Here is a 24798-nt window from a genome sequence, read left to right as displayed (position 1 = left end):
CTGAATCTGGAGGTCTGCTGTCCCCTGAAGACGTCTGCTGGTGAGTTCTGTGTGACCTGGGTGCCGAGTGAGCAGAGAGGAAACTCTGCATACCGATAGTAACGGCGGCCATCTTGGAGTCAGGCAGCTCTGAGGACAGACCCATTGGTTGTTATGGGGCGGCCATCTTTAAGTCAGGCAAGCAGTGTTTAGAAATAAACATTGACAAAGACAAGAAACAAGCATTGGCGACTATGGAAAAACAAGCAGTAGCAACTGTGATGAAGTAAACATTGGCAACTGCAAATGAAACAAGCATTGGTGACTATAACAAAGCAAGCATTGACACATGCAAACAAGCATTGGCGAATGCAAGTGAAGAATGATAAAGCGCTGAAAAGACGACAAACAAGCACATGCAAATGCAAGAAGCAGTCTAAGAAGACAAGCATTGATAAAGACAAGGAGAGAAATAGTACAACAAGCATTGGCAAATGCGACAGAACAAGCATAAGCTAACGCAAGACGAGTAACAAAACGAAAACCCATAAATACAAGAAACGTAGTCCAACAAACATAAGCAAACGCTAGAGGCGTAAGAGACCGAACACAAGCCCATGCAAGGGACGGATAAAGACAACAGAGAGCGCAAACCGAAGAGTGCGGAATTGCAGAAGACCCCGGAGAGGGCAGTTCTACAGAAGTACCCGAAGAGGGCAGAACGGCAGAAGACCCAAAAGGGGCCGAATTGCAGAAGACCCAGACGAAGGCAGTACCAGAAACAACCGAAGATCACACTGAATGTAAACAAGCACGAGTATAAGAAACATGAAGCGAAAGGAACAAAAGTGCCAATAAACACAACAAGCACAAGCAAATACAGATCCTGAAAGTAACAAACACGAGCCAAGGCAAGTATCGAAGTAAACTTCCAGCACCATGCGAAAGGTAAATGATCAACAGTAAGAAGAGCTAAGAAAGCAAATGATCCAGAAGCATGAGTAGACGAATACCACGGAAGCATTCTCTCATCATTGAAATCACTGGATAACCTGTGTTAGGCTGAAAAGACACACAAGAACGAGATGTTAATGGCATCGCATATCGCGAAAGAACCCCAAATCACCTGCAGCTAGCAGGCAACTCAAAAGAAAGTGGGGAGTTGCTGAGTCACGCATGGTTAGGAAACCCAAGCTTAACTCACTGAGACAGTCATACTAGGAGTGGACAAAATACAGTAGTCACCCAGGTGTGGCGAACATTCCCAGAATCAAAGGAAACGACCAGACACAAGAACTCGGCAGAAGAAGGTCAACAAATAAGACGGGAAGCAAAGTGAACAAGCCTGTGACGGTAGCAGACGGAAACTTTCCTTCCTCATGGCGGTGGTTACAGCAACTCATCGGAAGAGAATCATCAGAGGGGCCGAGGTTGGAGTGCGGGTCAAAGCAAAAGACTTATCAAAAGACGTGCACTAGAATGCAAGACACATGGATGTCTGGAAAGAGACATCCCTCATGTCGGGGGGCAAGGCCCAGGAAACAAACAAAACTGAAAAAAGGGAGGGTGAATCAGAGCCAAGACGAAACAAGAGACAAAGCATCATGGAATACTCCAAGTCAACACAAACGACCAGGATGAGTCAGGATTGCGATAGCGACACTGATACAACCTAACGAAGTTACTCAACCCCAAGGAGTCAGTCAACAGATGGTGATACTGATACAACCTCACGGAGTTACTCAACCTCAAGGAGCCAGTCAACCGATGGTGAAAATGGTTATGAAGCAGATGAAGTGTCAAGTGGGACAGATCACACCCATGGACAAGATGGCAGCCTGCTCAACAAGAGGGCAAGAAAGACAAACTACAGAAGACAGGACCAATCCCGTCAACGCCGGAAATCGGCACACGAACGTCCCCGGGCATCCTCCCACTATGCACCAAAGTCTGTAGAAGAGTCCGAGGAAGCATCAAGCAGTGAGACACATCACGCCAATGGCACGGACGTCAGCACACCCAACAAGCGAGAAGAAGAAACTAACCACATGAGGAGTGGTAAGCCACTCAGACACCGAAAAGGGAGGGGCATGTGCACTCAAGACAGTTATGACAATGAGAAAACGGAGAAGGGACAATTGATGTCCCATGAGAAGGGTAAAGACCAAATGCTCCAGGATCAAACTAAAGAAGTTAACGTGTGGTTAGCAAACAATCTCTCCACCGCAACAACACAGAAGACACATAAAGAAACGTACCCAAAGGAATGTTCCGTAGATAGCTCCGACTCCAGGAGCATGTCATCCCAGACTACCAACTCAATAAACTTACCAGTCAAGATGCCCTCAAAGGAACGTTCTCAAAGGGAATCGGCGAACGACTCCTCCGAGTCGGAAAACATGTCTGTCCGATCATTCGGGTCAACAAAATCATGGTCCCGACCACGTCCATGGCATCAATCACCCGAACGCACAATAGAACCAAAGGACAACATGTCATGTCAGTCATCGCCATTTCAAGACATGAGTAATATACCGTCACCCCTGATGGGGTCAGCGAGGTTGACTCAAAGAACTGACGGAAGGAAAACAAAGAGATGGGACAGTATCTACCAGGTGGAAAAAGACTATCCTGTCACCCTGCGAGGAGGACCAAATGTGGTGACAGGGATAGACTGTCATCGAATGAGAGAGAAACAGGTACATGACCGGATGGTCAAGGGTTTCGCCAGTCTCAAACACGAGTGGGAGTGGGAGAGACAAACAGAGGCAGCAAACGAGTCCAAGAATCAAGTCAAGACACCCATTTCAGATAGTACATTAATGTCTGGCATGCCCGACGGTGAACAGAAGAACAGTGCTGCTCCCAACCTGACAAGACAAAGAGAAGTAACCTTACAGGTGGGAGCTCGGAAGAGAACCAGAACATCGTCCACTCCTGGAGGAGTTCGACCATCAATAGAACAAGAGTCACCAAGAAAAGCAGACTGCCACTGCCGAGCTGAGCCAGTAGCAGTCACACAACAAGAAAGAACCATGATAACTGCAGAACCGGAGAATAAGCAGCCCACACGCAATGGGTTGCATTCTCAAAAGTGCACTCCTGTAGTCAAGGATGCCTTGGTTAAGACAACGGAAAGATTGACCAAAGTCAGGCCCACCACGGATTCGACACTACTGATGTTTGAAGAACAGGCTGTCCGCCAACCCATGTGGTGGATTGAAGAATTGCGAACACTGTGGAAATTAAGTTCATTTTGTTAAGAATGGGGGAGATGTAGGATTGTGTGATGTAGTCTAGTGGTTGGGGGGTGGAGTTAAAGGGAGGAGCAGGAACGGGAGGAGCCAGGGACAGGAACTAAAGCAGTTAGAGTAGGGACAGGGTGGATGCTGGACGTACAGAATAAAGCTCCAGTAAAACCATAACCAGTGTCTGTGGTTATTTGTAGCGCGATGCTACAATGCGGATCTGTATATGCACGAAAAGTCTGGCCTTAAAAACATGCTCCATTAGGTCTTAGGACGCGCTCATAACCAAATACAGGAAGTTGTTAGAGGAGTCATAACAAGCCCGGGCAGGTCTAGTGGCTTTGTTACCCCTTTGATACTAGTGTTTTAGTCACCAACACTATAAGACCATAACAGGGATGTTAAACCTTTTTCTTAAATGGATGTACGCAGTCAAGTTTATTAGCACCCAAAAGCACACAGCAATTATCATTAATGTAATCTTCTTTCAAATGGATTGAGTAAAGGGAGTTCCAGGTAGGTTTTAAACAAGCTTTGACAAAGCCAATAGTTTGTGCTTAAGCGAATTTTGGAACATGGTCCAGAAATAATGCTACACCTCAAAAAGTAAACCAGCCATCAAAGTCTTTCAGATAATCACGCGAGCGCCGTCGACCACAAACGGGGATAATGAAAGTCACCAGTAAGGCTGGTACTCTTTGTGAGTGACATGAGAGAAGTCAGCACGTAATTTTGTACCGGGCACACAGCTCTGAGTTCAAGGGAACTTCGACAGCTGCCCAAACCTTCTTTGTTTTGTCCCACTCACTCATTGGTCAAAGTGGGCGGGATCTGAAGGGCACGACTTGCCCATACTCTTTAATTTTTTTAATTTTTGTTTTACATTTTAGACAAACCGATCCCCTACTATTTATGAAAAGACAACCGTCTGGGGACGGTTAAATCTGAGAGTTGAAATGCTTTAGCTGAAAGGCAAGGTACGGAGTCTCCTGTAGAGTGGCAGTCAGCTAAGCAAAGCCTTCTTGCCAGGGTGCCTGATTGCCTGAAAAAATAGTAAATGTGAACAACTGGTCACTGTGCAAATGTAAACTGTTATTGGCTTTAATTGATGGAATCACTTGATAATTCCTGATGACATAGATTTATTATTTTTGAGTGGTATTGCAAGGGAGTTACTAGCCAAGCTGTGAAGCATGTGCTTTTAAAAGACAGCTATGAAAATCATTTGCACTACCCAAGTCTGGGTATTACTAAAATCTGTATTTTTAAAGCGCTTTTTTTTTAAATCTTACACCTTTTTGTTCATATTGTAGCTGCATATCTTCAACTGGGTCTAATGCAAGTTTAAAATAATTACTTACATTTTCACAGTGCATTCTGTCACAGACTGGGACCTTGCAGCACTAAACATACACAAGTCACTAGTCCACAAGGCACCAACCAGGTTCAAATTCCACGGTTCTCTGGTTACAGACACAGACCTGTGCAGTGCATTAATGGAAGTTTCATACTGTACAATAGTGTATTTTCCACTGATTTACCTAACTTGCATTTAATTTCCATTTCATGTACATTATTTTATATGTAGTTACCTGAAGGTTAAAGACTGAAAAAAGTTGCAGAATATGTTTTTTAGCCACGCCTTGGACAACGCCCCAATTGCACACAGTATCACAGTTCCTATACTTTTTTTTAATGCATTTCGACCACTGCACTCACATTGTTACTTTAAAGCTCCAATGTAGAAGTAACTATTATAATACAGCAGTAAATTAAATGCATCAAACATGCATATTTACAACATAGTGTTTGATTCTCTGTGTAGACTGAAAGCCATGCTGTTTCAGCAAAATATGGCCTTAACTTCAGCCCGAGAGATCTTTGATCTCCAAGTGGCAAAGTCCGCAGCAGCGATACAGACTCTGGTCTGTACGAACTTCCCGCTCCATTTCAGAGAAAAGGTCCATCGTATCTTTAACATGTCTGATACACGGGGGATAGTACACTTAATTAAGAGCATTGGATCAAGTTTGTTAACCACATTTCAAACCATTTTCAGAGTGATTCCGTCTATCATACACTCTGTACTTGGAAGTATTTTTGGAGGGCTTCCTTTGGTCCTGCTTTCAGTAGCGGGCATCCTCGTTTTAATTATGTTGCTTTGCAATGGAGGTCAGCATCTCTCTAGGCATGGAGAGAACACTGCTGGAGCGACGTTGTTGTGAGCGATTGGCGTTCTTCGTGGGTATACTTCGGCTACGAGAGCTGAGTGAGCATTGGTTCTGGTCTTTTAGACCGGCCTGGTTTGACTGCATTCTGCCTGTACTCCACTTTCTTTTTTGCAGATACGGACGTGTGTTGGACCTCTGTCTGACACTTCCATCATTTGTTCCGCCAGACATACACATGCTCCTGGCGCCTTACCAGGTCCATGTGCGTAGCTGTCTGCAGCGTACTCCCATGTTGATGATCGTGCTCCTAGAGCCTCCACGGGACGCTTCAGCTCCAATTGGAACGGAAATCGGCTCTGCTACGGATGTGCAGGCATCAGTCTCAGGCACACAGGCATCTACTTCTTCCCTGACGGCTGGCGTGGGAACCAGTGATGACCACCTCTACTTACTTGATATCATACTGAAGGTGCTGGAAGGACTGCCTCTTGGGGAGGATATGTTCAGTGATGTTGAGTTTTTAGCACAGGATCCTCAAACAATTTTGCCTCTCCTGTGCTGGGAACTATTTGGCAAGTTTTTAAACATTTACCAAATTGAGGGTAGAACTGACTTTGTTTTTTCCTCTCTGCTCTATTTGAAAGTAGCAGTTTTCAAGGTGCTCAGGAAACAATGACAATGTATTCAAACATATAAAAGGATCTTTTATGAACGCTTTTTTAGAGAAGAACACTTTTTCAATAGACCCTTCTTTTAGGGACATTCTTTTAATGAAACTATTTAGTGATTTTTACTGTATCTTCATATACATGATTATTATGCCTTTGTATAGCATTTACTTTAGCATTACCTAGCTGACCTTTTTGGCCTTTTGATGAGGAGGATAGTTCCATCATGTACATACCAATTACATACATTTTGTCCTATCCACACGACATAACGGTCCAACACAGGTGACCTTTTACCTAGTAGCTTACTTCCATCTCTTCGACACCAAGCTCTCTGTACCCTATCTTAATCCCTGTACCCGACGTACATAAACAGGTCCTCAGGCACAGCAGATTTATTTTGTATAAGTGTCACCACTTTTTTTCATCCATGGCTAAAAGCCAGCTGTTGGAGAGTGTTTTTGTTTAGAAAAGGATTAGCAAAGGATTATTGAATGTTTTCAAAGCATATCGGTTCTAGAAGAAAACCTGGGGCAACCAAGCTAGTGTTAAGACCCTCACTCCCCCTTACAAAACAGAGGAGAATCCCTTCCAGGCTGGACCGAGACTCTGCAAGCTGATCTTTCGACAGGCAGAGATCTGACTTCCCTTGCGGGGTGTCATCCTCCACACAGAATTTTAAGAGGCCTAGCCCCACAAGGGCGACTAGGACTACAACATGCACCAACGTTTGTTGTTTATTACAATAAACAACAAACATTGGTGCATGTTGTAGTCCTAGTCGCCGTTGTGGGGCTAGGCCTCTTAAAATTCATTGTTTTACATGCTCAGTAGGCATGAATTACAACATAGCACACATACCGAGAAAACAGACACTAACTAGAATCTGAGTGCGCTAGGTACACTCATTTTCTTGATCCTCCACGCAGAGACAGGATCCATCATTCTAAACCACCAGGTGAGGAGTTAGCACTTCCCTGTGGGATTCTTGGCTTCATTAGGATATATCCAAGCACTTAAAAACACATGCTCCAATTACATATATAGGCTAGGTACATTTAAGTAGGATAAGCATCATAGGAGTACGCTAATGGTATTGTTTCATATAATCTTCTTTTATTCATCTTACTCGCAGTATGGTAGAAATGTATCTGCTATTCAGGATATTGGTACTAGCAATAACATTTGTCTGCTCCTATCTATTGATTGTCGCAGCTAACATGTTTTACACTAGACTGACGCTTGACCAATAAATAGTTATTGAAACTGTTTCAATCATCATTCTATGTGTACTCAGAGAGAAAGCAAGCACGAGTGACTGAGCGAAAAGATACCGTATTGTTTTCTACGATACCTGAGGAATCAGGGTTGTCATGTTCAGTGGTTGCCAGAAGCTACATACACCACTGTAGAATACAGGGGGGTGGTAGTTAGCGGCGGTTTCTGTGCAAGGGCATAGGGGATACGCCCCCTTTACTTTCACAGTAAAAAAAGAAAGACATGTGCAATGCTAAATCTGCATTTGATAAAATAATAAAACGTATTTGCACATACAAACCCGAAACTTGAATGAATGGTTCTGTATATCACACTGTCTGCCAGGCTGCCTCTCACTGTTATGTTATGACCCGATGGATCACGCGCGCCTCTTTTCTTAAACCTGCAAGTTGCTCCCATGGTGGGCGGGCCCAAAGTCTAGAGACTATTTGCCTGGCTGACGACATCAAAGACCACAGGGCTGAGAGGTTATCAGCTCAGCAAATACCTCCCATCTAGGCACTGTCTCCACCCCCTAATGACGTGGAGGTAAAGTTCGCCCTGAGCGTTTCAGATGCAAGCCCTGTAGAGCAAAGCCTCCACGTCAATCATGGAGTGGAGAGTATTGTCACCCCACCCTTTCCCATCTCGTTACAGGGTGGGGTGGGACTTACCGTGTGACCATGTGGGAAAGAGTGGGATGAGACACACTGCGCAGACTCGACTGTGACTGATTCCCGCCAGTATAATCCTGGACTCCGTCATAGCACCGGCGTGCTTGTGTCTCTTCAAACAGTTGATTTATTTACTGCCAGCTAAGGTGGCGCCAGTGGGGGAGCAAGGTCAGTGAGACCGAGACGACTGGGACGCTCCAGAAGCATAATAATTTATTACATGCAGCGCGAGGAGTTAAAATGGGAGGCCAGGAACAGGGATACACAGTGGAGGTGAGCTTAAAAAAATACCAGCTGGTCCAAACCGTGTCTCCATTTGAATGAAGTGGTGGGAAGGAATATGTTAATGGGTAGTGGGCAAGTCTGAACAGAACCAGGCCAGCTGAAGTTAATTACCTAGGTGGTTTGCCTGTTTGTCGAGAAACAAACAAGCCTGCTTGTAATCCATTCCCAGTAACCTTGTGGTCAAAAAGAAAACACGCAATCCGATAACAGAAGGTGGCCGGGGTGAAAGTTCGCCACTCCAGCATTGTGAACAGGCATTACTAACATTGATTTATTTTTACCATATACCAACTGTAGTGTGCCGGCTGACTGGAGCATTTAATCATTCATTACAAGCCCAGTCCAAGAAAGAAACAGCAGCACTGACAGAACACCTGTTAATTGCTATCATTAACAGGAAGTCCCTGCTTTCCTTAATTAAGTCTCTTCACTAAAATAAAGTTTAGGTTTCTCATTTGGGAGTGCCCGAGTGCTGACAGTGGCTAGCGAGGCCAGAGTCAAGAACATTTAGTCTTCGTCATGGCTGAGTGAGACAATTTAAAAGTACTATACCTTCTGCCAGCAAGAGGTAGAGAAGAACAGAACAAGAGGCACACAAAATGTGTGTTGATACAACTCTCTACTTCAAACTAGAGATATATAAATCTGTAAAACGATAAATGTGTTTTAGTCTCTTAGGATGTGGTTGAGGGAGGCTGATGACTTGATCATTTGTAATTGTTGCGGGCACCTCAAGAGGGTATTTTCAGAATATAAAACACCAGTTACTAATTATGCATTTTATATTGTATGTTTAATTTAGTTGTACTGATTAAAAAACATAAGGTGGGGTGTCAGTACTGCATGTTTGGCTATCTGATTAGATAAACAGTGTAATGTGATGTAATGATGCATAGTGCATTAGCACTAAATCCACAGAGCAGCATGTGTTCCTGTTTCAAAATATAAATTGTGGTTCCCGTTTTCAGTGGTTCTGTTTGCTTGTGAATTCTGCAAGTGTTTCCTGTGTTTTCTAAAGTTGGTTTGATTGCGCTGCAGGCATCAATCTATTAATCAATCATAGCATTTGTCAAGCGCGCTACTCACCCGTGAGGGTCTCAAGGTGCTGGGGGGGAGGGAAGTGCTGCTACTGCTTGAACAGCCAGGTCTTGAGGTGTCTCCTGAAGGTGAGGTGGTCCTGGGTCAATCGAAGTCGGACAGGGAGGGAGTTCTAGGTCTTGGCGGCCAGGTAGGAGAACGATCTTCATCCGGTGGTGGTTCAGCGAATCCGTGGGAAGGTGGCGAGGGCGAGGCTGGCGGAGCAGAGCTGGCGGGACGAAGTGTAGAACGTGAGGCGTCTGTTGTGGTAGTCGTGGCCTATGTCGTGGAGAGGCTTGCGTGCGTGGGTGAGGACCCTGAACGTGATCCTTTTGCTGACTGGAAGCCAGCGCAGGTCTCTCAGGTGGGCGGATATGTGGCTGTGGTGAGGGATGTCAAGGATGAGGCAAGTGGAGGCGTTCTGTATGCGCTGGAGTCTTCTCTGAAGTTTTGCTGTGGTTCCTGCTTAGAGGGCATTCCCGTAGTCCAACCGGCTGGTGACGAAGGCTTGGGTGAAGGTTCTTCTTGTTTCGGTGGGGATCTATCTGAATATCTTTCGGAGCATGCTCAGGGTGTTGAAGCATGAGGATGAGATGGCATTGACTTGTTTGGACAGTGTGAGCGTGAAGTCCAAGATGAATCCCAGGTTGCGTGCATGGTCTGTAGGTGTCGGTGCGTGCCCAGCGCGGTGGGCCACCAGGAGTCGTTCCAGGCCGATGGGGATGGTCCCAGGATGAGGACTTCCGTCTTGTCCGAGTTCAGTTTCAGGCGGCTGAGCTTCATCCAGTTTGCGACGTCCCTCATTCCTTCTTGGAGGTTGTTCTTGGCGGTGGCTGGGTCTTTGGTGAGGGAGAGGATCAGCTGGGTGTTGTCGGCATAGGAGATGATGTTGAGGTTGTGTGCGCGGACGATGGCGGCGAGGGGATTCATGTAGACATTGAAGAGAGTCAGGCTGAGCGAGGAGCCTTGGGGTACCCCGCAGATGATCTCGGTGAACGCGGAGTGGAAGGGAGGGAGGCGGACTCTCTGGGTTCTGCCGGAGAGGAATGATGTGATCCAGTCCAGGGCTCTTCCTTGGATCCCTGTGTTGTGGAAGAGAGATCTTAGGGTGCGGTGGCAGATGGTGTCGAAGGCAGCTAAGAGGTCAAGGAGGATGAGGGCAGCTGTTTCCCCGTTGTCGAGGAGGGTCCTGATGTCGTCGGTGGCTGCGATGAGGGTGGTCTAGGTACTGTGGTTGGTGCGAAATCCGGACTGGGATGGGTCGAGGGAGCCATTTGCCTCGAGGAAGGCGGTCAGCTGTTTGACGGTCTTCTCTATGACTTTCGCTGGGAAGGGAAGAACGGAGATGGGCCGGAAGTTCTTGAGGTCCTTAGGGTGTGCTGTGGGTTTCTTCAGTAGAGTATTGATCTCTGCGTGTTTTCACCTCTCTGGGTAGGTGGCGGTCGAGAAGGAGTTGTTGATGATGTTCCGGAGGTGGGGTGCGATGACTGCATTTGCTTTGTTGAAGATGTGGTGGGGGCGTGGATCGGACGGTGAGCCGGAGTGGATGGTGTTCATGACGTGGGTGGTGTCTTCAATGCTGATGGGGTTCCAGGTGTTGAGGGTGGCATTGGGGGTTGATGGTTCTGTGGCTGATGGCAGAGACTGGGCGCCAAAGCTGTCGTGTATGTCAGCGATCTTGTGGTGAAAGAAGGTGGCGAGGGTGTCGCAGAGTTCTTGCGATGGTGTAATGTCATTGGAGTTGGCGCTGGAGTTGGAGAGTTCTTTCACGATGCTGAAGAGCTCCTTGCTGTTGTGTTCGTTGTTGTCTAGGCGCTCCTTGAAAGAAGTCCTCTTCGTGGTGCAGATCAGTTGGTGGTGTATGCGGGTGGCGTTCTTTAAAGCTGCATGGTTTTCTGCTGTCTGTTCGCGGCGCCAGGGCTTCTCGAGGGTTCGGCAGGATTTCTTAGAGTCCTTGAGTTAGTCGGTGAACCAGGTGGCTATTCATTTCTCCTTCGTTCACCTTTCCGATGTGGCTGGTAGGACATTTGCAAATATGATGTTCATTTTTATTATTTTAGATTAAAGCATATTTGACAACAGTTAGTTTAAACATGAAAGGAAAAGTGGGTGTTTTAGACAGTTAAATCTCGGACATCACGTCACCTGCGCGGGCAAGGTGGGGGAACATAAATTGTGATGGAGGACATGATGGTGCAGTGTCTGATCTGTCCAGGGACTGCGTAGAGTTTACTGATCAGAAAGTAACTGGAAAAAAATTGTTTGCCTGGATGTGCTTAATTTCTGGTTGGCGTCAGGTAGAATTGAGGTGAACTTTATCGTACGTCCAGCAGTTTATTTTAATATGGGCAAATGATAACATCGGTATATCCAAAGATTGTCCTTTATAGGTCATAAAAATTGGCAATTTCTTAAATTATAAATAATTTAATCGTATTGCTTTATTAACCTTTCCAGCTTCCTCAAATTTGCTTGAAAATGCACCATTTATCCACTCTTTTTTTCAAAACTTTCTCGGGGAGAACCCACCAAACTCCCCGTAGGTTGTTTGAGCTCGCTCGCTACGCTCGCTCGCCACAGTGCATTACGGCAAAAATGTTACGCCCTACCACGTTCAAATATTACCAGCCGCCACTGGTGCTAGTGACACTGAAGGCTGACTCATCCTGTGGGGGTATCCAGAGTCTGTCTGCATACATAAGCCCTTAGTTTAGGTCATCCAAAATACGCAGGTCCTTAGGAGTCCTAGGAACTACACAACAGTGTACTTGAAATGTTAAAATGTATAGTTGTATTACGAGTGACTTTAATTGTCTAATAAAATTTTAAAACACGGAAACAGAACTTGAGTTAAAGCATTCACAAAAAAAGAGCACTTACACGGAACGTTCAGATTTCAAGAGCGCATGCATGTGCTTTGACTTTATCTGTTGCCAAGATTGAATGCAAGCTCTCCGGACCGAGAAGCAAAGGGGTTCCGAGGAAAGTACTAGGGTGCTTAGTGGGATTGGCATGTTGTAGAGCTCAAGTACCAGCTGAAAGCTGCTGAAGTGGTTTTATATGGAGCTCAACAATCGCTTTCAAAATGTCCTCTTGTTGCCAAAACAGGATCCCCCAAAGATCCACAAATCCATGAAGGGCAGGAGTGCAGTGGGAGGGGCAACAGAGAGGAGGCAGAGTGTATGTTGACTGGTGCAACACTGACCATGGAAGGGGATGGGGAAAAAAAAGCACTATGACGCAGCCAGCACTGGCTACAACACTACATTGTTTTTATTACAGAGGGCAGGTGAGTTGGTAGGCAACAAGGAGGAAGAGTGAGCTGGGGGCAACATGGACATTGGAGGGTGGGTGTGTGGGGCTGGGGTTAACATGAACAAAGAGGGTGAGTGAGGTTGCTGGAAGCAAGCACAAGGGCAATATTCGCAGGGTGGGGCTATGGGTAAGTAACAACCTGGACATCAACAGAATGAGGGTGGGTGGGGGCATGGAGAGGGGCCAGCTGAAAAAGCTGCACTTTGTGAGATTGCTTCAGCCACACAAAATTGTCCATACAAATGTGAGCAGTGGAAGGAGACAATTAATGTGATAATCAAGCATATGAGACCAACAATGAACCCAACTAAAGGTAAGTAATGGGCAGCCTTCAGCCCCAGTGAATTGAAAACAAAGTATCTCAAAGAGACCGCACATGCGCTGTTTAGCTGAAAGCTAAAAATAGGCATCGAAGCAACTTGAGTAAGTATTGTAGTTGACTTATACAGTTTGCTATGTCACACAGGGTATAGCATAGATATTTTCAACTTCAACAGGAGGCCCTTTACAGAGTTCTTGAGCATTATGTTCTGAAAAATACAGCTACTGATCCCATGAGGAAGCCCACTAAGTAGCAGGTGTTGAGACAAGAACAACCCTTTTGTGGCATGTCTCCTTCGAACCTACTAACTTGTGACTTCATATATGCAGCCGCGGCCGCTGCAGGTAAGAGCGGTAATGCGAGATCGTGCCTGAGGGGGGGAATTTCCAGACGACCATGAGGGAAATGAATTATTTATTTAATTTTCGCTTGTGGTCATCTCTCGAAATCCCCCCAACCAGCCCCACCGCTCTTACCTGCAGAAGCTGCAGCTGCATATATGTAACAGAACACTGCACCCCACACCCCTAAGACTAGTGGGGTTTATTTTGTGGGAGAAGGGACGTGTAGCTCTGAGTGCTCCAATTATTACCCTAAGGATCTTTTTGTGCTCTTGCCCTACTACATCCCTTCATGATGAGGTAATACATTTTCATGTAATGTGGCAACTTCTAAGAGTCTTTGCAAAGGTTTGGCATATATCCACTGAACAACACAGTCATACATAACAAACACCACCCTGATGGAGCGTTGGAGGGCATGTCATGAACTCTCAAGAAAAAAAGTGATTACGTGGCAGATTGCAGTTGCTCCAAATGTGGTTTAGTTTACGAAGCATACAGACTCCACCAAACATCAGAATAAGGACAGGATGTAGACTAACAAAATGGTAGTCTACAGATGGGGCGTGGACTAAGAAAATGCACCAAAGGCAGTATTTTTGACGTGCGTCCTCTCCACCGTGTAAAACGTCAGCACACATTGGAGCAGAACATCTGCTTGAAGGGGTGTGGACAGAAGAAAGTGGGCTAACTGTCACAAGAGGCAGAACATCTGTTGGAATGGACATGTGTACGTGCCAGGTTCCTAAGGTAAATATTAGACGAAAGGTTAGGATTCCTGACCTCTTAACACATTCAATACCAGTATGACTTACTGCAGATACAGTGACCATTACATTCAAAATATAATTGTAAATACTATAAAATGGTTACATTCAAAGACAGGAATTCATAAACACCCACAAATCCTCTCAATATATTAAGATAAATTCTCCTACAACTGGGAGCAAATTCCGGGATGAAAATTTGGCAGCCCCTCAGAAGTATTTTTTTAATTTTGAGTAATTAGGTTTTTTCCTCTAAGGCCACCTCCGTCCCCTCAAGAATATGTAGAGAGCTTATTGACGGTCCACGTTTAGGCTGAAATACGTGTGCAGCACTTTATTTCCTGGACCAAGTAAAGTTTCAAGTTTGGATTCCAAGTTAAACATAGTCCCAAATAAAAAAAATTTAAAGTTAAAATATAAAGAGCACTAAAAGTTTGTAATGAGGTTTCCAAATGGATTTAGTATCTAGACATGGTATCTTTGTATCTAAACATAATGGGAAGCACACAGAGCAGAGTCTGTAATGATTGTAGATACATCATTGATACAATTTCGTAAGCATGGAACCAATGTAGGACTCTATATCCATATCATTGGCACCTCCCCCTGACAGACTACAGTGAATGAGTAACCAAGGCTCTATGAGAATCTCAACCCTATAACCAAGAAATCCATCGTCTTAAAACAAATACAAACAATACCATAACCACAATTTTTTGCGGTGAGGATAAGAGAGAAAACATCAGGCATGACATACAGATGTATGAACGGTGGGGTGGATGTGGGGCTCATTCACAGGACTGAAAGGAGCAATTGTGAGGAAGAGAATGGTAGTGGTTGCCTGATAACAAGATCATTTAATTCGTTTTTTTGGGTAATTTCTTTCTTTGTTTCCACGTAAACCCATTCTAAATCATCGCCCGTCTCATCAGTATGAATTTTGTACCTTTAGTCTTATAGTCTATAGACTAACCATGTGACCAATCCAGCGCACAGGATTCCAAGATACTATTTTTTAAGTGATTGAGAATAACCCACATCTGATGCAAATGCCCCAGTACTTACTGCAGTTGTGGGACAATTCCAGAACTTTCTGTAACTGGAGTCATTGGTGTCATAGGAGTCATAGGTAATGGACAGAAGCTAGAGGCATCCTGAGACTGCTGTGATGCACCGGCGTCATCATCTCCTAGACCATCGATTTCATCTAAACAAAGTCCACTGTCCTGCTCTGAGGTTTGTAGTTTGTAGTGCTCCCCCATATGCATCCGGTTGTTGTATTCATTCTGAGAAGGTGTTTGCGCTTGATCCTGGTTCAGTTCATCAGGAAGAAAGCTGAGGTCTACGGAAGAAAAGTCTGTGGAAAGATCTTTGGACTGATCAAGTTGAGAAGTAAAGGACATCTCGGGGAGGGAATGAATAGATAAATCAGAATCATATGGAGGCATTGGTGCATACATCTCCGGTGTAGCCGACGCATGGCCATCCTGAAAGACAAAAAAACATTTAGAGAATAGTAAGCAAAAACAAACGGAGTCGAATACAACAACAAATCAATTGCTGAAATAACACACCAGAGGCTTTAGCAGCAGCCTTTTCAGACCAGGGGTAGTGGACTAAAATATAGGGTGGTACCCAAATGTAGCCAGCAGTTGTGCAAACTCACGAGAGTATTTAGCATGGTTTGGGGTACACAGAAAACGACCTGAAAAACAACATCTGCCTTGCAGCATAAGTCCTACGAAGCCATGTAAATAAACTTGAAACTAAAAATAACGGAAAATCCTGATAAAAATAACCGTCAAATCAATATGTTGATCGAGGATCTGAATTTTCTTGATTTGTATATAGTACATTGTACATATAAGCTAGGAGTATAAACAAAAAGCAAAATCATAAAACTACTATATTGTAATGGCCTGAAAATGGACTAATATTACAAATCAAAAAATAGTAACAGAGCAGCTATGGGTTGACAAGAAAAAATTAAACCATGGCATTCGAATTATTAATTAATGTATGTTCTACTTCACTCTTCTGAAAAAAAGGATTGTAGATTTTCAAAACCTTTGCACTGAAATAGAGGATTTTGGAGCACTCACTGCATGCATGCATAAATTAGGCCTGGAAGGAGTCTCACTGTGCGGAACTCTGCGAAGGTACCCAAAAACTCAGCCGCGCAACACAGAGTCCCACAAGCGACAAAGTGCGATACGTTGCACTGCTTTTTAGCGCTGGGTGTTTGTCCAGAGCTGAAAAAATCAGCGTGAGCGGCACTATGTGCAGGGCAAGAGGATGCTGCTTCTTTCTGCCGCTCGAGCAGATGTTCTACTTGGGTGGCAGCTTCCTCCATGTGAGCGGAAGGTTTCTTGACGCGAGCAACAGCAGCCAGCCGCGACCGCCTGCGTTACAAAATCTCACCAGGAGGTGGTCTGGAGTAAGATTTTCCACACTCGCGCTAACATTGGCGAGCCAGGGGAGAGGAATAGCTCTGCTCTGCGCCACTACAAGGAGTTTTTCAACACTCTACGCAGAGAGCAGAGTGGGACCAACCCTGCAACAATCGCAAGCAGAGTGGAATTTCACGTCCAGGCCAAACCTAAATCCATTTCTTCTTGCAGCCTGACCAATGGGTATTTAATACACAACTCATAGTCCTACAGAAAGTAGGAAGCTTGCTAAACTAAGAAGTAGAGGAGTGATCATAGATGGCTGCTGAAACTGCTCAAAGGCCTGGTGTTATACTCTTCCTTGCAGAAGGTCCTGTAGTGACTTTATCCAGTACCGAACAACCGGTGATCTAACCAGCAGCTTGCAGTAAGTGAGGTGGTAGTTGGATTAAGAATCTTGGTTCCTCAGTTTCCTTCTCTAGTACTGTAAGCAACCGTTAGGGACCACTCACAATCAACACAGGCCCAGCAAGCATTGAGTTGCATTTGAAAAGTTTATATCGGTGAGTGGTGAGATGTGATGGTAGTCTCCCAACTAAGAAAGTTTTAGGCACTGATTGTTAAGTGTTAGTATTACACCCATTTCACAGAGCTGAACTTTCAACAATGGAAGCATTATTTTCTTGGAATTGTAGGTTTAGTTTTCTTAGATTGAACCAAAAAACAATGTTTTGGGAAAGGAAGACCGTAACTGGAGTCAATAGAATAGAATACTAAAATAACAGATAAAGACAGTAAGAAGAAGGGGGTTTTGGGGGGCAGCCGAGCCTCGAGGTCTGCCCCCCGGACAGATTGGGAGGGGGAGGGGGGCGAGATGGCGGCAGCATTTTGTGCTGTTGGGCTGTTTTGGGGATAGCCCCAAAACAGCCCAAGTGCGGGCAATCGACGGGGGAGCGGCCAGAGCACTTCCCCGGCGCCGACGTGTGAGGTCGGCAGAGACGCGTCAGGTGTGCGAAAGGGGGGGCGGAGGCCAGTCCCTCCTGCAGGCACAGGAGGGGCGCAGGGGTGCAGGGGGCGGAGAGGGTCGTGCGTGGGGGAGCTGGGCGAGAAGAGGGGGGAGGGGCCAGCGGGGGGGGTCTCAGAGGGTGGGAAAAGTGGGCCAAAAGGGGGGTTGGTGGGTAGGGGAGTCAGGGTGGGAGGGTATGGGGGCCACGAGTGGATGGGGGGGCTTGCGGGGTTGCTAGTCTGGTGGAAGTTGGGGTGCAGCAGCAGAAGGGGGTTGGTGAGGGGTCCAGGGCCCAGCAGGAGGAGGCAAGGGAGTGGTCCCCGCTGTTACTGTCAGAGGGGAGTGGGGGAACTGGGAGGAGTTGGAAGTTTTTGAGTCGGGGGGAGGGGGCTAGGGAGGCGCGGCGGCACAGGGAGGGTCTGGTGAGTCGGGGGCATTTGGGGCTGGGGAAGGGTTGGACGAGGTGGATTGTTGGAGGGGCAGGTGTCCGGCGCGACGGGATGAAGGGAGGGGGACTGGTCTGACGACGGTGGTGCGGGTTTGGTGTGGAGCGAGGAAGAGGAGGACGCGGAGAGACGGGGAGGACGGGGGGTCTTGGGGAACGGGGTCACGGGAGATGGGTTGGAGGCGGGGTGGTTCGAGGTTTCGGTTGAGTGAGGGACCCAGCACACCAGTCCGGCCATTTTTCTTGCAGGAGGATGAGCGACGAGGGGCTCCTGACTTGGCAGGGCTGGGGACGGCCCAGCGGCGCCAAGGCGAAGGGAGGGCGGAGCCTCCCACGGCGAGCCCGGTACCGGCGGGGATCCTGTCGCGGCCAGCACAAGAAGGCCCGAGGTGGACTCACTGACCCCAGCACCCACGGGGCACCAGCGGCCTGGGGAGTCTCGCCGTTGGAGGAGCGACACGCGCGTGTTGTTTAATGTGGCTGGCAGGGTGCAGTCGGCGCTGCCGACAGGATTGGTGTATGGAGCAGGTTCTGTTCAGGTGGTGGATGACAAGGATAGTTTGGAAGAAGGAGAGTTGAGGGATGGCGGGGGCGGACGGGGTTGTAATAATGGTGTTGCTAGTGTTTTACAGAGGTCACAGGGCCAGCGAGAGCAGACGGCCCAGGCATCACGTTGGGAGCTGAGAGCTGCATCGCTGGAATGGCAAAGTGGAGGACGGACGGTGGATTCCTTGATGTCAGGTACGGGGGCAGCGGCGGCCGCAGCATGTCTGGTGTCTGTGGGGGTGGGGGGAGGGGGGGTTGGGGTGGTGTGGCTGTGCAAAGGAAAGTATGTGACAGACAAGGGGGTGGGACCTGATGTGGTATTAGTGGAGCCGCCCAGCGAGGTCTCAGGCGTAGCGGGCAAGGAGACGTTGGGGGATGGTGCAAAAGGGGTGGTGGTGACCGGGTCCGCTGACAGGGTGGGATCAGCAGGTGCAAGTGCGACGGGGGCGGGCGTTGCAAAGCCGGAGAGTAAGGAGCTAAAGATTAAAAAGCTGCCGTACATGGGGGTCACGAAGCCGCTTGGTGCACACTAGATGCTGGCTATGAAGGAACGGATTTGGAAGGGTGAGTATGTGGAGATTCTTAAGTTACTTCACCGGGAGGTGCGGGCGAAGGAGGGCTCAAAAGAGGAGGAGTATGAACTCCAGAAGAGGCCGTAAGTGCCTCTCGCGATAGAGAACTGGACGGCGTCTTTCTTAATCTTCGCGAGTATGTATTGCGAGAAATTCCCACAGCGGTTGGTGTCCTTGTTTAAATACATGGACGTCATTCGGAAGGCCCAAATCACGGGGCGGTTTTGCCTGGGTGCAGTATGACGAGGAGTTCAGGGCATGGATGGCCTGGGATCCGGTGGCCAAATGGGGCGAGTTAGACACCGACCTTTGGCAACATACGATGGGGTTGGCTGGGTCTGGGAAGACCATTTTTACAGCAAGTGGGTTGCCTATAATTTATCAGCCCTTTCAAGGTCTCCCTCCCCTTGCGCTCACCCCTCCCTCCCTCAAGGGAGGGGTGAGCGCAAGGGCCAAAACTCAATCCGGCGTTGCAGGTCCCTGTTGGGATTACAACAAAGGGATGTCTACGCGAGAGCATTGCCATTTCCGACATGACTGGTCCGGCTGCGGGAAATATGGCCATCCCCTGGTCAGGTGCTGGGGTATGGCGGGCACATCCAAAGGAGGTCAGCGAGAGGCAACGGGCGGTCAGCGGGCGAGCTTCCATCAGGCAGCCGGGACAGGCAGAGGTGATAAGGGTCCTGGGCCCAAGGGCTCATACGCCGGTTAAAGTAGATCGGCTGGTGGCGGCGCTACGCGAGTACCCCAATGCGGGGGCCGCCGAACGTTTGCGGGTGGGGTTCCAGGACGGGTTCCACCTGGGGTATGAGGGACCTAGGTGGCAGAGGTGGGCCGACAATTTTAAGTCAGCCAGGGAGCACCCGGAGGTGGTGCGGAGCAAGCTGGAGAAGGAGGTGTCCGAGGGCCGCATGGCGGGTCCTTTTGAGGATTGGCCGTTGGAGGATTTCATTTTATCCCCGGTCGGGGTCGTGCAAAAGAAGGAGAGAGGGCAGTTTCGGCTTATACAGCACCTGTCCTGGGCCGAGGGAGGCTCAGTGAATGATTTAATCGACGAGCGGGAGACTACGGTCTCTTATTCCTCCTTTGATGCAGCCATGGCCTTGGTAGTGTCAGCGGGCGCAACGGCAAGGATGGCAAAGTGCGACATCAAGTCGGCTTTCCGGCTGCTCCCAGTCCATCCAGACGATTGGGGCCTACTAGGAATTCAGTTGGATGGCCTCTGGTATGTGGACAAAGCATTGCCGGTGGGCTGCTCGATGTCATGCGCACTTTTTGTATGCTTTAGTACGTTCCTGCAGTGGCTGTTCACGGAACGGACGGGTCACCAAGGTGTCACACACTACCTGGATTACTTCTTTTTTGTCGGCTCCCCCGGTTCTGCGGACTGCCAGGAGGCGCTGGACAGGTTCCAAGAGCTCATGGGGGATTTGGGGGTGCCACTGGCGCTGGAAAAGACAGAGGGGCCAGGCACGGCACTGTCCTTTTTGGGGATTGAACTGGACTCGGTGGCTATGTAGGCCCGTTTACCAGTGGATAAAAAGCAGCACATGCTGGAGCTGCTGGAAGGAATGTTGGCACGACCCATGGTGACAGTTGTGGAGATTCAGGTGTTGCTGGGCCACCTCAATTTCGCGTGCAGAGTGGTGTGCTTTGGGAGGACTTTCTGTAGACGGCAGGCCAGGGCTTTGGCGGGGCAGCACCCGCCGCATCACCACGTCCGGCTCCCCATGGGAGTCAAGGAGGATTTACGGTTGTGGCGTATTTTCTTACAGCATTTCAATGGAATCCCCATGCAGCAGGGGGAGGCCCTGGTCTGGGACGTGCAGATTTTCTCGGATGCGTCGGGGAGCGACGGTTTTGGATTGTACTGGGAAGGTCGGTGGTGCACGGAAAAGTGCCCCCCGTGTGGACGGGGGGGAACAGGAGTATCGCCTTCCTCAAGCTTTTTCCTTTGGTGGTGGTGGTGGCAGTGGCGTTGTGGGGGGAACTGCTGGCACACAGGAGGGTAACCTTTCACGTGGACAATATGGCAGTGGTAGAGGTGGTCAAGGTGATTGGGTGGGTAGGGGAGTCAGGGTGGGGAGGTATGGGGGCCATGAGTGGATGGGGGGGCTTGCGAGGATGCTCGTCTGATGGAGGTTGGCGTGCAGCAGCAGAAGGGGGTTCGTGAGGGGTCCAGGGCCCAGCAGGAGGAGGCAGTCTCCGCTGTTACTGTCATAGGGGAGTGGGGGAACTGGGAGGAGTTGGAAGTTTTTGAGTCAGGGGAGGGAGCTAGGGAGGCGCGGGGGTGCAGGGAGGGTCTGGTGCGTCGGGGGCGTTTGGGGCTGGGGAAGGGTTGGATGAGGTGGATTGTTGGAGGGGCAGGTGTCCGGCGCGACTGGATGACGGGAGGGGGGCGTGGTCTGACAGTGGTGCGGGTTTGGGGGTTTGGTGTGGAGCGAGGATGAGGAGGACGTGGAGAGACGGGGGAGGACGGAGGTCTTGGGGGACGGGGGCGCAGGGGATGGGTTGGAGGCAGTGTGGTTTGGGTTTTGGTTGAGTGAGGGACCCAGCACACCAGTCCGGCCATTTTTCTTGTAGGAGGAAGAGAGACTAGGGGCTCCTGACTTGGCAGGGCTGGGGACGGCCCAGCGGCGCCAGGGCGAAGAGAGGGCGGAGCCTCCCACGGCGAGCCCGGTACCAGCAGGGGATCCCGTCGCGGCCGGCACAAGAAGGCCCGAGGCGGACTCGCTGACCCCAGCACCCACGGGTCACCAGCGACCTGGGGAGTCTCGCCGTTGGAGGAGCGACACGCGCATATTGTTTAATGTGGCTGGCAGGATGCAGTCGGCGCCGCAACAGAAAAAGTGTATGGAGCAGGTTCTGTGCATGTGGTGGATGACAAGGATAGTTTGGAAGAAGGAGAGTTGAGGGATGGCGAGGGCGGACGGGGTTGTAATAATGGTATTGCTAATGTTTTACAGAGGTCACAGGGCCAGCGAGAGCGGACGGCCCGGGCATCACGTTGGGAGCTGAGAGCGGCATCGCTGGAACGGCAAAGTGGAGGACGGACAGTGGATTCCTTGATGTCAGGTACGGGAGCAGCGGCGGTCGCAGCACGTCTGGTGTCTGTGGGCTGTGGGGGGAGGGAGGTTGGGGTGGTGTGCCTGTGCAAAGGAAAGTATGTGACGGACAAGGGGGTGGGTCCTGATGTGGTATTAGTGGAGCCGGCCAGCGAGGTCTCAGGCGTAGCGGGCAAGGAGACGTTGGGGGATGGTGCAAAAGGGGTGGTGGTGACCGGGTCCGCTGACAGGGTGGGATCAGCAGGTGCAAGCGCGACGGGGGCGGACGTTGCAAAGCCGGAGAGTAAGGAGCTAACGATTAAAAAGCTGCCGTACATGGGGTCACGAAGCCGCTTTGTGTACACTAGATGCTGGCTACGAAGGAACGGATTTGGAAGGGGGAGTATGTGGAGATTCTTAAGTTACTTCACCGGGAGGTGCGGGCGAAGGAGGGCTCAAAAGAGGAGGAGTATGAGCTCCAGAAGAGGCCGAAAGTGCCGCTCACGATAGAGAACTGGACGGTGGCTTTCTTAATCTTCGCGAGTGTGTATTGCGAGAAATTCCCAGAGCGGCCGGTGTCCTTGTTTAAGTACATGAACGTCATTCGGAAGGCCCAAATCACGGGGGCAGTTTTGCCTGGGTGCAGTATGACGAGGAGTTCAGGGCACGGATGGCCTGGGATCCGGAGGCAAATTGGGGCGAGTTAGACACCGACCTTTGGCAACATACGATGGGGTTGGCTGGGTCGGGAAGACCATTTTTACAGCAAGTGGGTTGCCTATAATTTATCAGCCCTTTCAAGGTCTCCCTCCCCTTGCGCTCACCCCTCCCTCCCTCAAGGGAGGGGTGAGCGCAAGGGCCAAAACTCAATCAGGCGTTGCAAGTCCCTGTTGGGATTACAACAAAGGGATGTGTACGCGAGAGCATTGCCGTTTCCGACATGACTGTTCCGGCTGCGGGAAATATGGCCATCCCCTGGTCAGGTGCTGGGGTGTGGCGGGCACATACAAAGGAGGTCAGCGAGAGGCAAGGGGTGGTCAGCGGGTGAGCTCCTATCAAGCAGCCGGGACAGGCAGAGGTGATAAGGGTCCTGGGCCCAAGGGCTCATACGCCGGTTAAAGTAGATCGGCTGGTGGCGGCGCTACGCGAGTACCCCAATGCGGGGGCCGCCGAACATTTGCGGGTGGGGTTCCAGGACGGGTTCCGCCTGGGGTATGAGGTACCTAGGTGGCAGAGGTGGGCCGACAATTTAAAGTCAGCCAGGGAGCACCCGGAGGTGGTGCGGAGCAAGCTGGAGAAGGAGGTGTGCGAGGGCCGCATGGCGGGTCCTTTTGAGGATTGGCCGTTGGAGGATTTAATTTTCTCACCGGTCGGGGTCGTGCCAAAGAAGGAGAGAGGGCAGTTTCGGCTTATACAGCACCTGTCCTGGGCCGAGGGGGGCTCGGTGAATGATTTCACCGACGAGCGGGAGACTACGGTCTCTTATTCCTCTGTTGATGCAGCCATGGCCTTGGTAGTGTCGGCGGGGGCAACGGCAAGGATGGCAAAGTGCGACATTAAGTCGGCTTTCCAGCTGCTCCCAGTCCATCCAGACGATTGGGGCCTACTAGGAATTCAGTTGGACGGCCGCTGGTATGTGGACAAAGCATTGCCGATGGGCTGCTCGATGTTATGCGCACTTTTTGTATGCTTCCGTACGTTCCTGCAGTGGCTGTTCATGGAACGGACGGGTCACCAAGGTGTCACACACTACCTGGATGACTTCTTTTTTGTCGGCTCCCCCGGTTCTGCGTACTGCCAGGAGGCGCTGGACAGGTTCCAAGAGCTCATGGGGGAGTTTGGGGTGCCACGGGCGCCGGAAAAGACAGAGGGGTCAGGCACGGCACTGTCCTTTTTGGGGATTGAACTGGACTCGGTGGCTATGTAGGCCCGTTTACCTGTGGATAAAAAGCAGCACATGCTGGAGCTGCTGGAAGGAATGTTGGTACGACCCAAGGTGACAGTTGTGGTGATTCAGGTGTTGCTGGGCCACCTCAATTTTGCGTGCAGAGTGGTGCGCGTTGGGAGGACTTTCTGTAGACGGCAGGCCAGGGCATTGGCGGGGCGGCACCCGCCGCATCACCACGTCCCGCTCACCCGTGGGAGTCAAGGAGGATTTACGGATGTGGCGTTTTTTCTTACAGCATTTCAATGGAATCCCCATACAGCAGGGGGAGGCCCTGGTCTGGGACGTGCAGATTTTCTTGGATGCGGTGGGGAGCGACGGTTTGGATTGTACTGGGAAGGTCAGTGGTGCACGGCAAAGTGGCCCCCGGAGTGGGCGGGGGGATCAGGAGTATCGCCTTCCTCAAGCTTTTTCCTTTGGTGGTGGCGGTGGAGTTGTGGGGGGAACTGCTGGCACACAGGAGGGTAACTTTTCACGTGGACAATATGGCGGTGGTGGAGGTGGTCAATCGGCAGTCAGCCAGGGATGTACAGGTGTTGAAGCTGCTGCTTGTGTTTATGCTTGTCTGCTTGCGTTTTGATATTGCTTTTCGCGCAGTGCATGTGCCCGGGGTCGACAATAAAATAGCGGATGCTATGTCTCGTTCGCAGTGGGGAAGATTTCATGGCTTAGCCAAGGACGCAGATCGGGATCCGACCAGCATTCCCCTTCAGATGTGGTACATAGGCAACACAGGATGTTGCAGC

At 49.5% G+C, this 24798-nt stretch overlaps 1 protein-coding gene across 1 annotated transcript in view; it reads right to left on the bottom strand.

The window, feature by feature from the left end:
* TBPL2 (TATA-box binding protein like 2) overlaps positions 1-24798 on the bottom strand; it is a 332712-nt gene that overhangs the window by 256747 nt on the left and 51167 nt on the right. The window contains exon 2 of the mRNA XM_086936669.1: positions 15170-15591. Coding sequence (XP_086792795.1) covers positions 15170-15591 — 422 coding nt within the window. The remainder of the gene's footprint in view (positions 1-15169; positions 15592-24798) is intronic.

This window comes from Lissotriton vulgaris, chromosome 9 (assembly GCF_964263255.1).
Source record: "Lissotriton vulgaris chromosome 9, aLisVul1.2, whole genome shotgun sequence".
Classification (NCBI taxonomy): domain Eukaryota; kingdom Metazoa; phylum Chordata; class Amphibia; order Caudata; family Salamandridae; genus Lissotriton; species Lissotriton vulgaris.
The sequence above is the reverse complement of the archived record's forward strand: the minus strand, read 5'-3'. Positions and strand labels throughout refer to the sequence as shown.